This window comes from Sinocyclocheilus grahami, unplaced genomic scaffold (genome assembly GCF_001515645.1).
Source record: "Sinocyclocheilus grahami isolate Dianchi unplaced genomic scaffold, SAMN03320097.WGS_v1.1 scaffold597.1, whole genome shotgun sequence".
Lineage (NCBI taxonomy): Eukaryota > Metazoa > Chordata > Actinopteri > Cypriniformes > Cyprinidae > Sinocyclocheilus > Sinocyclocheilus grahami.
The window spans coordinates 255,148-265,900 of NW_015505776.1; the positions used below are offsets into that span (position 1 = coordinate 255,148).

The 10,753-nt window shown below is 38.0% G+C and overlaps 2 protein-coding genes across 3 annotated transcripts; one reads left to right on the forward strand and one right to left on the reverse strand.

Moving 5' to 3' along the window:
• The first annotated feature begins 1,146 nt into the window (after window positions 1–1,146).
• On the forward strand, window positions 1,147–2,312 carry LOC107557291 (protein DENND6B-like). Its single transcript, XM_016240657.1, has 3 exons — window positions 1,147–1,221; window positions 1,297–1,371; window positions 1,489–2,312. The coding sequence occupies exons 1-3, from the start codon at window positions 1,147–1,149 to the stop codon at window positions 1,609–1,611; spliced, it is 273 nt and encodes a 90-aa protein (XP_016096143.1). The 3' UTR covers window positions 1,612–2,312.
• Window positions 2,313–4,050: 1,738 nt separating this feature from the next.
• Window positions 4,051–9,297, reverse strand: LOC107557306 (GRIP and coiled-coil domain-containing protein 1-like). Of its 2 annotated transcripts, none has more exons than XM_016240692.1 (3): window positions 9,239–9,297; window positions 6,432–7,568; window positions 4,051–6,003 (listed from the first exon to the last, which is right to left on the reverse strand). In XM_016240692.1, exons 2-3 carry the CDS (start codon window positions 7,518–7,520, stop codon window positions 4,702–4,704), a joined length of 2,391 nt encoding a protein of 796 aa, XP_016096178.1. In that variant the 5' UTR covers window positions 7,521–7,568; window positions 9,239–9,297; the 3' UTR covers window positions 4,051–4,701. The 2 variants fall into 2 exon arrangements, with proteins under 2 accessions (XP_016096178.1, XP_016096179.1); XM_016240693.1 differs by lacking the exon at window positions 9,239–9,297 and adding an exon at window positions 8,925–8,957.
• Between the last annotated feature and the right edge of the window lie 1,456 nt (window positions 9,298–10,753).

The window sequence follows — 10,753 nt, forward strand, 5'->3', positions numbered from 1 at the left end:
TTTTTTTTTCTCTCTCTAATATTTAACCATTAACTATAGTAGTATAATTGAGAGCTATCAATTTGAACATTTATTAACCTTTAAAAAATAACTTCTAATTTAAGTGAACTTAAAACAATCTTCACATAAACCCATTATAATGTCATATTTAGCTACCTGTGCCCTTCAGCAAGTAGGAAATACACAGAAATTGAATAAAGTTGTCAAACACTAAATTCTAAATTAAATATAGATAAATCCTTAAAGCTACAAAAGTTATTGATTTCCTATTATTTTTTTCTTTTGTTCTTTGATTCACAGCAGCTGGGTTATTAGGTTATTTTGGCTGCTTTAAGAGCTGCCGCTGCTGAACATGACGTGGATCTGACACGCATCGTATTTTCTCACAACTCTTTACCTTTTCTGACCCACTTCAGGTCTTAAAGTCTCTATTAATGAGCTGATGAGTTGAATCGGGTGTGTTAGATGAGGGAGGCAGTGCTGCTGCTCCAGGACAGTTTTGAAAACCACTGCATTTCAGAGACATGTTCTTAAATGTGACTCCTATATAACAAATACTTACATGCACAGTTTTAAGGCAGCTTTAATCATCTTTTTGGTAACTTCAGTTTACTGACGACATAACTACGACATTACATGCTCGTAATTTCTTTTGCACTTTAATATGAAATTATATAGGCTAAATCGCACGTAGCCGCATTATCTTTTTCCGCGCTCGTTTGACTAGCGCCTGGTGCTGAGGCAAAATTGGAGTGCTCTCCTGAAAAGTCTCCCGTTTGATGTGGTCGTAAAGATGTTCGGCGTCTAAATAAATGCAATTATTTTCAAGAAAAAAGAGACAGAAGCAGCAGTTGTGAGTGGGGTGGCCAACCCTGTGCGTCTTTATAAACTATATGATCGCTAAGAGGAACGGACTGAAATTTAAGTTGTTATTTACAGAATCTTCACCTCCAGTCTGCTGTTAACTATTGTGACTAGATCATTCAAAAATCATTCAGGTTTTGTGACTCTGGATCAACTGATTATCCTCAAAGGAATGATTGGTTCGCGTCTCTATTTCTCGAATGAACTTTAATAAACCAAAGATAACAGGATGTGAAGATTTTCAGTAAATAACGACTTCAATTTCAGTCTGTTTTTAGTTGCATGGAAAAGCGCGACCGAAATCCTTCTTTTGTGCTCCACAGAAAGGAAATCCTACAGGTTCAGAACAACATAAGGGTAAGTAAATAATAACTGTAATTTTAATTCATGAATTTTGGTTCATTTAATTTGTTTTGTTTTCATTTAATTCAGGATCTGCTGACATGGACCAAAGACAAATCAGAGGTGGAGATTGTTGACCTCATCCTGAAGCTTCGGGAGAAACTGGTGAGTAAAACAGTTAAAAACCGCCGCTTTTTGAATATGATGGGGATAAAAGTGAATTGTTTGTTTTTTACAATAAAACATGTGCCTTATATCTCTTCTTCTGTATGTCCTACCCAGATGAGAGCTCGAAAACACCAGCTTCCGGTGAAAGAAGAACTTCTAGTGAGATTAGAGCAGTCCATCCAGACCATCATCAGCTCCTTGCCAGAGGATCTACAGACATTATTACACAGACAATGACAATCAGACCCACGTGAACAACACTGACCAGCAGATCCACTGATACATACATAGACTGTCTGTCTAGAATATACCAGCTATATATGAACCCATAACACCCGCACAGCTATCAACCCAGGTAAACCCATACACTACCTGAGAGGCCTTTCATTTTGGATGTACAGTACTGGAGAGAAACAACAGATACTGCTGCTATATGAGGTCATAGATGACACATGAAGAACACAGAAAACATTGATACTTCGATTAAAATCATTTTAATTCCTCAGCTAGACTTTACACCAGATTTTAGATGTCTGCTAAATTTAACATGCACCAAGTATTTAAAGCCTGCAGTCAGTTAGCACTGCATGACATTAATTTTATAAATCAACATTTAGTCAAGTAGATTAATTAAAGGATGAACAAATTGACTTTTAATTGGAATATGCAGCATGTATTTAGCACATGCAGTGACGTTCATAAGTATGTATGACATGTTCATTTAAGATGCTTTTATGATTATTTATTAAATATCAATGCTTTTATTCCAGTGATGGTTTTTAGTTATTTAGGGACATTTTGAAGCTCATTGGCATACCTGACCCATTAAAAAGACACTGCAGCACTTTTGGCTATTATTTATTTATTTTATACCTTACCTGATCTTTTACCTTTGCACAGGTACACCTATACTGTGTCGTTTGGCCAGTTTTTATTATTTTTATATTAGAAGCTGACTGTCCAGGCAATTTTTTAACCATTTAGATTTGATTTTATTGAGGGCTGGATTAACAGACTCCGGATTAACATACTCTGGATTAAGATTTATCTAATACTAGACAGATTTTAATTTATTATATATAATGGGATTTATGAACGACTGAGCAGTGGCAGTGAACTTGGTCACATGAGAGAATTAAATGATGTTTCGTAAATAGTTTTGTGATTGGAGAATGTCAAATTCAATGCCATTAATACGCAATACAATCATGTATAAGCTACTCACTCCGTCTGTATATAATGTGTTTGCCAGTCATGAATGTTCCTTTTTTTTTATACAACCTGAACCTTATTTGAAAAGGAAATGTTGGTTGTTCTCTTTAGTTGTGCTATGGCACTCTTGATTCAGTTTTGAACCTCATGCTGAACATTTTATTCATATTTAGATTTTTTCAGTTGTAGTTTGTGTAGGTGCCTATTCTGTGATTTTTGTGTTTGATTATTTATCTTTCCATTCACTGAAATGGTTCTAAGTTTCATTTTAAAATTTGCCACTTCTGCAGTATTATAAAATGTTTATTTGAAAGAGCCATATGTTTTTATGGTTGGGATTGTTTTATTAAAGTACATCTTTGAACAGAACAGCAGTAAGCGTTTGGATGTAAATTATATTTTAGCCATATGCTTATTCAAATGTGTTACTCAGTCGTAGACCTTGAGAAACCCCTCAACACTGCACATTTTGGGAAGACTTCCTGATGTGATGCACCTGATTCGACTCATCTGCTTATTAGTAGTGTTCATAAACTTAACAGAGTGTATCAGTGGAGCCACATACAAAATGTGCAGCTGGGAAACACCAAGACTGAAAATACTGGCTGAATTTAAATATACTACTCTTGATTATTTATTTGCAGAAATATTAAAGAGTAGTATTGTATTTCATATTCAGCCACGGTTTTAAATTATGCAAGGAGTGCCTATGTTTTAATAACAAGTACACACATTGCAGATTCCTCAATATACTGTAGTTTAGTTTTTATAATATATATTTTATAATATATAATAATCAACTAAGCAATTGGTAGTAGAGAAAAAAACATTTTCAAGTTTTTTTTTATTGACATGATTATTCCAGCTTATTTAAATAATACTAGAAGCTGAAACATTAAAATAAAAAAACCATCTTGAAATGATTGTGTTGTGTGACTGAATTTTTATTTTTTGAAATTTTTGCTGAGTTGCTTAGACAGTGGAGTGATGGATTTTACAAATTGTAAGTTGAAAAATAAATGTTTTTAAATGTATATATTGTATTAATACACTAATTTAATTTAAAATAAAATGCTGAAGAGAGCAAAATAGTTTGTTTTGGTCAAAATTGAAAATACACATTTACCTGACTGATCAAATTTATAAGACAAACCAAGATAAGCGTGAAAATGATCTGTAATTAGTTTTCTCAAAAAAGCATATGTACAAGCATATGTACAGCTTATATAAAGGAATATCAGTGTAGTCATCAAATGCCCTAGGCCAGGGGTGTCCAAGCTCGGTCCTGGAGGGCCGGTGTCCTGAAGAGTTTAGCTCCAACCCCAATTAAAGACACCTGAACCAGCTAATCAAGCTCTTACTAGGCATACTAGAAACTTAAAGGCAGGTGTGTTGAGGCAAGTTGGAGCTAAACTCTGCAGGACACCGGCCCTCCAGGACCGTGTTTGGGCAGCCCTGCCCTAGGCTGTCAGGAAAAAAACAGAGCTTACTACAATATATCCCCCAAAAAATCTGTATGATGATAAAGTAGCTCACATCTTTCTTAAGATAAAATTCAAACTGATATAGGTTTACAAACTCAAAGCAACTGTTGATATATATATATATATATTAAATTAATACATATTCCCAATAAAAACCCTGGAATTAGCTTTGTGTTAAATATATACATGGAGTTCCTCACGACAATATAGGAAAAGTGCCGCTGTCTGAAGGCATTACTTGCTAGATTCCCTCATAAAAGCCTGTTAGAGCTTTTTAAGAACATTTTCTTTGGCACAACCCCTTCTGTAGATGTTAACCTTTCAAATTAACCAAATAGTGTTACATTACGTCTCCAGTTATTATACAAAATAAATGACAATAGTGTCAAGATCTAATTCTGTTGCACACACAGGAGGGAAGTTCTGGATGACTGGTTAACTGTGTTACATGATCCAATACTGGATTCAAATCATTCATAGACTGTGTAGTATCCTGTCATGCAATAGTTGGAGTACATATGTCATTATCGGAAACATATCCACATTGTTGCTTCTGATATACCTTCTCACACTGCACACAAAAAAAGTGGTCAATAAAAATAAATGAATATCTCAGCACAAGTCGTTTGCATCATCTCATCCCTGTCATCCACCAACTGTGGTGTTGCTGCTTCAGCACAGCTTGTTTCTCTTGAGGACTAAAGTGCAAAATAGTCAAAATGGCCGTGAGCGTCTGCTGGCGCCCTCTGGTGTCATGGAGCGTGAGAAACCTATAAATGACGTTCTTGAGATACTCAAGGTTGGCCCCATCTCTCCCCTGGTCCCGAATACGCTTGTCCAACTCACACCGTAGCTCAGCGACCTCTTCTTCATGCCTCTCGCCATTAGCAATCAGCTTTCCTTGTAGCTGATGCAAGTCTTCCTCTAGATGATGCTTTTGTTTGCGCAAGGCGGCCACATCCACCTCCTTGCGTGCCAGCTGTTCAGCGTACAACAATAAAGTCGGCTCGTTGGGCCCAGCTAGTTTTAGAGCTTGAGCAATAATGTCGCTTTCTTGTTCTGGATCATCTTCCTCTAGGTCACCTCCTTCTATCGCTGTGCTGTTATTTGTAGCTTGCCTTCCAAAGCCGATCACCGTGGCCGCCCGGAGTCGCTCCAGCTCAAGGTCTTTTTCCGCAAGAAGAGCCATGGTGCGATCTCTCTGTTTGTGCAACTCTTCCTCAAGCCGCAAGAAGTTCTCCCTGTGTTGAGCCTCCAGCCTCTCGACTTCCTGTTTGTGGGTCTGCTGGAGTGCTACAAGCGCTTGTTGCCGCTCCTCCAGGTCCCGTTTGTGCTGGACTTCCGCTTCGTCGGAAATTATACGAAGGTTGATGTACTTCTCCTTCAGCTCGGCCAGCTGGTCACGTGCTTCTTCTAACTCTTTGGCCTGGTTGCCATCTTTTGTGTTCTTGTTTTTCAGAACACCCTGCGCCCTCATTTTGTAGCGCTCAAACTCCTCCCTAAGCTGCCGGAGCTCTTGCTGGTAGTGAAGCACTGATGCCTTCTCGCTCTCTGAGACTTCCTGGTCCTTTTCTCCTTCCAATAGCCTTTTGATGTCCAGACTCTGGTCTTGAGATCTTTGCGCAGCCAGGAGGAGTAGCTTCTTCACCTTCTCGAGTTTGTCCTTTAACACGTCCACGTTCAAGCTGGTGTCATCGATGTTTAGATCGGAGGTCGTTGACCTGTTGACTGCTGCGATGGCGAGGGTTTTATTCTCAGTGTCGAGTTGAAGGATGCGTTCTCGCAGCCTCTGAGCGTTTTGTTGGTCCTTCTGTCTTGCCTTCTCGCAGGCACCCAGTAGTTCGGAGAGCTCAGACACTCGCTCCTCAAGGCTGGCAACTCGTGCTTCCTCCATTTGTGCCTGTTCTTGGAGACGCTCATCTGCTTGTGCCACCTGCAAAGATACACAAAGGAAATTAGAATGTTTAGATTAGCATCAGACCAGGGGTGTCTGATCCTGCACCTGGAGGGTGACTATCCTGTAGAGTTTAGCTTCAATCTTAATTTAACATACCTAAACCAACTAATCAAGGTCTTCAGCATTACAAGAAAATTCCAGGCAAGCGTGTTTGAGATTGGATCTTAACTCGACAGGTCATTGGTTATCCAGTAGCAGGACTGGACACCCCTGCAACAGACTGATTATATCAGCCAGTCTAATTAATTAAGAATAAGTGAGTAGACGTTTATCTAGGGGTGAATCAATTTTAAAATTAGCAGCCAGTTTAATCAAGTGGGTGGAATGAATAAATGCTGGAAACCTAACATTCCGTGGACTTGTAAAATTGCAAAACTGTAAAATACGACCTCTTTTAAATGTACCTTTCTAATTTCCTGCTGAAGTTGCTGGTTGAAGTGAGCTTTGAGCTCTGCAATCTCTTGCTGGAGCTCCTCAACACGTGGATCAGGTTTGCTCTTCTCCGCTGCTGCAGCCTTTAGGCTCTTCCTCAGCTCCTCTCGTTCCTGAGTGATCTCTTTCAGCTGCGTTTCATAATCTATCCCTCGGTCTGCCGCCTGCATGGCTTCAGCCAACGCCTCTCGCGAATCCTCCAGTTTGAGTTCAGCATCCTGTCTCAGTCCCCTCTCCTCCTGCAGGAGTTTCTGGAGCTCTCGGAGCATGAGCGCATGATCGCCCTGCTCCTGCTCCCGTTCGTGCTGCTGGGTGATGACACGGGCTTTGCTCTCTGCCAGCTGCTCCTGCAGGCTCTGAATCTCCACCTGGTGCTGCTTCTGCTCTTCCTCCATCCTGGCCTGCAGCTCCTCCAGTTCCTGCTTCATCTTGCGCTTGTCCGCCTGGAATGAAGCTTCCATTCTGGACTTTTCTTGAGTGACGGTGGCTAAGGAACTGGTCAGAGTGGACAGCTGCGTCTTTAGTTGGATGACACGGCGGTCTGTGTCCGCTGAAGGAGGCGGCATCTCCGTACATCCACTGCTGCTGGAGCTGATACCACTTTCAGACCCACTCGCCTCCTCAGATAGCTGGGGCATCGCGTTTGCGACAGTCCCAGCGGTGGCTCCATCTACAGCACAGCTTTGGTCCTCCTCTATTTGGTCTCCTTTAGTACTGTTGCTGGTCACGCTAGTGGCCGTTTCAACAGAGGCTGCTGTATCCAGGCTGTCTTCGCTGTGAAGTGAAGATCGGTCATCCCCAAGGTCAGAGGGCAAAGGTCGTTCAGCGTTTTCTGAACCTCCACCAAAAGACAGCTGGCTTAAATCGACTTCTTGCGAAATGGTCAGAACCTTCAGGCTGGCTTCCAACGCCTCTTTTTCCTTAAGTAGGCTTTGGTACGCTCTGACAACATCTTTAAAACGTGTCTGATACTTCACAAGCTGTTTCTTCTGCACTTCGATGGTTTCCAGCAGTTCCTTCTTGCTCGAGCCTCCACCAAAATTCATACTGAACTTCTCCATGGTGTACCAGTGTCAGTCAGGTTTCATACTCTCTGATGTGATCTCCACCTGCAAAGTAAACATGATATTTGGAGTTTGCTTCAAACCTAAACATCTCCAAAATGCTTTTGTGAATAATGTTTGTTTCACACTTCAGAATTATCTATGGAAAGCACAAATTATAAAATGAAAATAAAACAAACACTCATAATTTCACATTAAGCTTTTTCGTGTTTGTTGTTAAGTCTTTGAGACTGCTTTTGCCTGGTATTTTAAGAAAATACTGACTATATTTATTGCTCATATCTTTGATTGTTGCCTTTAACTAAATAGTTAGCAAATTTGTAAAGGTGTGAGAATACATACATTATATTAAATTCCACATCATGACACTTAGATCTAAAGCACTGTTCAAAACGTGTTAAAAGAATGTGCACTTCTTCTTTTTTTTGGTTTTTATTGGCGGTTGGCAGCCTAACTTATTGGTGCATTACCGCCACCGACTGGACTGGACTATGGATCAGGATATTTGCTTGTATATAGGATGAAAATAAAACATAAAAACCAAGCAAAACAACTAAACAAACTAGAAAATAAAACAAAATAGGGAAAAAAAAATCAAAAAGACTACATTCTTTTATTTAATTTACTTTCTTTTAAACATTTAATAATATCTTACTAGCTGTTTTCCCTAATAGATCTGATAAAGTAAAGTCATGGTGTTTTACCTTCTTCAATGAATAAGGTGACATCTCTCAATGTTGTATTTCCTACAGTGAAGTAGTACATGATCAACTGCTTCTTGTTGGCAGTGTATTCATTCCCCAGTTGGGTGTTTTCCAATTTTATATAATGGACTGTTAAGTCCAGTATGACCTATTCTCATCCAAGTTAGGATACTTCCTTCTTTTCGATTCCTGCTCTCCCTCCTCCCAGCACCGACTTGTTTTTGTATATTGTATAAATGTCTACCTGTTTCATCGTCATCCCAATATACCTGTCATACTGACTGTGCATATGTTCTAATAAGTACTTTAGCTTCTGCTTTATTAATGGGACTTGTAGATCTACTTGCTTTATTCTTAGAGTTTGTTTAGCCAGAATATCCACCTTCTCATTCCCCTCCACACCAACATGAGCAGGAACCCAAATGAAACGTGTAGATATGCACATAACTTTTATATTGTACATCATACACAATATCTCATTGATAATATCCATCCTAAACAATGACCTGCCAGATTTGATACTTTCAAGTGATGAGTAGCTATCAGATGCAATGGCAGTGTTATTTATTTTCTTCTCCTCTATCCACTGCAGGGTCAATAATATTGCCAATAATTCTGTTGCACATACTGACAAATGATTGGTTACTCTCTTTTCTTAATATAAAAAAAACACTCAATGGGATATATACTGCTGCACCTGCATATCCCGTTTCAGGATCTTTGGATCAATCTGTGAATAAAAACACTGATTTTGGGTAATGTTTCTCAAAATAATTCTGGACTATATACTTTATACCATATTCGAAGTTGTTGAATTGAATTGTCTCTCAATTGCTGCTGTATACTGAGGTCAACATTTGGCAAAGGGAATTACTAAGGAGGAATGGAAGAAATTGAGACTGTATTACTGTACTGTAATTGATGCAATCCTATATTTCTTGCCATAGAATGTGCGGTTAATTTCATTTGCAGTTCATATAAGCGTATTTAAAGGAAGAAATATCGCATTACCCGAGTACGTGTCCTGTTTACTTGCAGCCGTCGCTTCCTGGTTGGGAAGTGACGTTTGAGTGAAAATTAAAGTTTTTTTAAGAGTATTACAATATAGTGCAGTACAAACCGCTTTTATATGGCAAATTATTCGAAATGTTATCTATAAAAATATCCATTTAACAAATATGAATCGAAATGCAAACATCGATTCCTTTCAGTTCTTTGCTTGTTGTAGTTCATTCAGTTCGCAAACTTAAACAGTGACTACCTCCACCTATAGATACTCTAGAATGCAGTAAGGAGTCTCATTACTTTCAAATTATTTTAATACACACGCAACATTTACAACAAATGTGCATACTTTTAGGGCATTGCATGTTATTTGATAGTCCGGTGTGTCAGTATTAACCTGTAAAGCCCATGTGCCATAACAGTCAGTTATAGTTACAATAATAATAATAATTTTTAAAAAATGTTTTATTTTTAGATTTATTTTTGTTTTCAGTTTAAAGCTGCAGTCCGTAAATTTGTTGTGTTCAAAATGTACAAAATGTATATAATAAGCGTATAATTTCCAAACCGTGTTTTTGGCTTGTCCTGAATCACTACGATACACCTATAATAAGTGTTTATATTCGGACTATTTTAGACTGGTTCGGGTAGGTACCGCTGCGGAGTAGCCACGTACCTGCGTGATTCGCCATAGACATAAACAGAGGGAAGTAGCTCCGGCTACAATGTTCTTCCGCAAGACGCACGCAGTCCTGTTTATTAACAAATAAATAAATGTATTAATTATTTGTTGAAATTTTGCTTTGTGTTTTTCTGTATTTTTCTTAGTTTTATTTTCATTTATATACTTTGAATGAATTTTTATTTCAGTTTTAGTTATTTTAATACATCAACTAAATGACAATAAGAAATGTTTCCTTGGCAATTGGCTGAAGTATAGGTTTATTTATGTATATTTTATTTGTATTCAATCTTTATTTTATTTCAAGTAACTAAATGTATCTTTGATTTAGTTTTAGTGGAGTTTAACTATAATAATCTTGCTCCGCAAAAATATGCAATTTGGTGCAGTTGTTATTTGTATGGCAAAATGCATAATAAATTCTGATAGTTTGTAAATCATTGAGATCTTTATAGCAGCTACTTCTGAGCATTGTGGGGTTGAATGTGGCTGTCCCCTCAAAAGGGTAAGGTTCTTCTTCTTCTTTTTTTTTTCTTGCAATGCATTTATTTATTTATTTATTTTAAATTTTTTTATTTTGCATTTCAAGCATCATAACATAACAAAATAGGCTAACATAACCACAACTGTAAGTCCTCACAGACTGAGACATTCATATTAATCATACTATAACAGAGAAATAAACCATCATACAAGATATTAATCCAAATAAAATAAAATAAAATAAAAATATATTCATGCAACCATAAACAATGTAGGGGATTAAACAAAATCACACTTATTAAACAATTCAAATAATTTCTTGGCTTTATCACTTCTCATAATTTTCAGGACCTCTG

Bases quoted from the DNA above. Each gene is read 5' to 3' on its own strand.
- LOC107557306 (XM_016240692.1), bottom strand. From the start codon at position 7,520: ATGGAGAAGTTCAGTATGAATTTTGGTGGAGGCTCGAGCAAGAAGGAA. The intron at 6,004-6,431 runs GTACATTTAAAA...GTATCTTTGCAG, and splicing joins TTCAGCAGGAAATTAGAAAG to GTGGCACAAGCAGATGAGCG.
- LOC107557291 (XM_016240657.1), top strand. From the start codon at position 1,147: ATGGAAAAGCGCGACCGAAATCCTTCTTTTGTGCTCCACAGAAAGGAA. The intron at 1,222-1,296 runs GTAAGTAAATAA...CATTTAATTCAG, and splicing joins AGGTTCAGAACAACATAAGG to GATCTGCTGACATGGACCAA. The intron at 1,372-1,488 runs GTGAGTAAAACA...TGTCCTACCCAG, and splicing joins TGAAGCTTCGGGAGAAACTG to ATGAGAGCTCGAAAACACCA.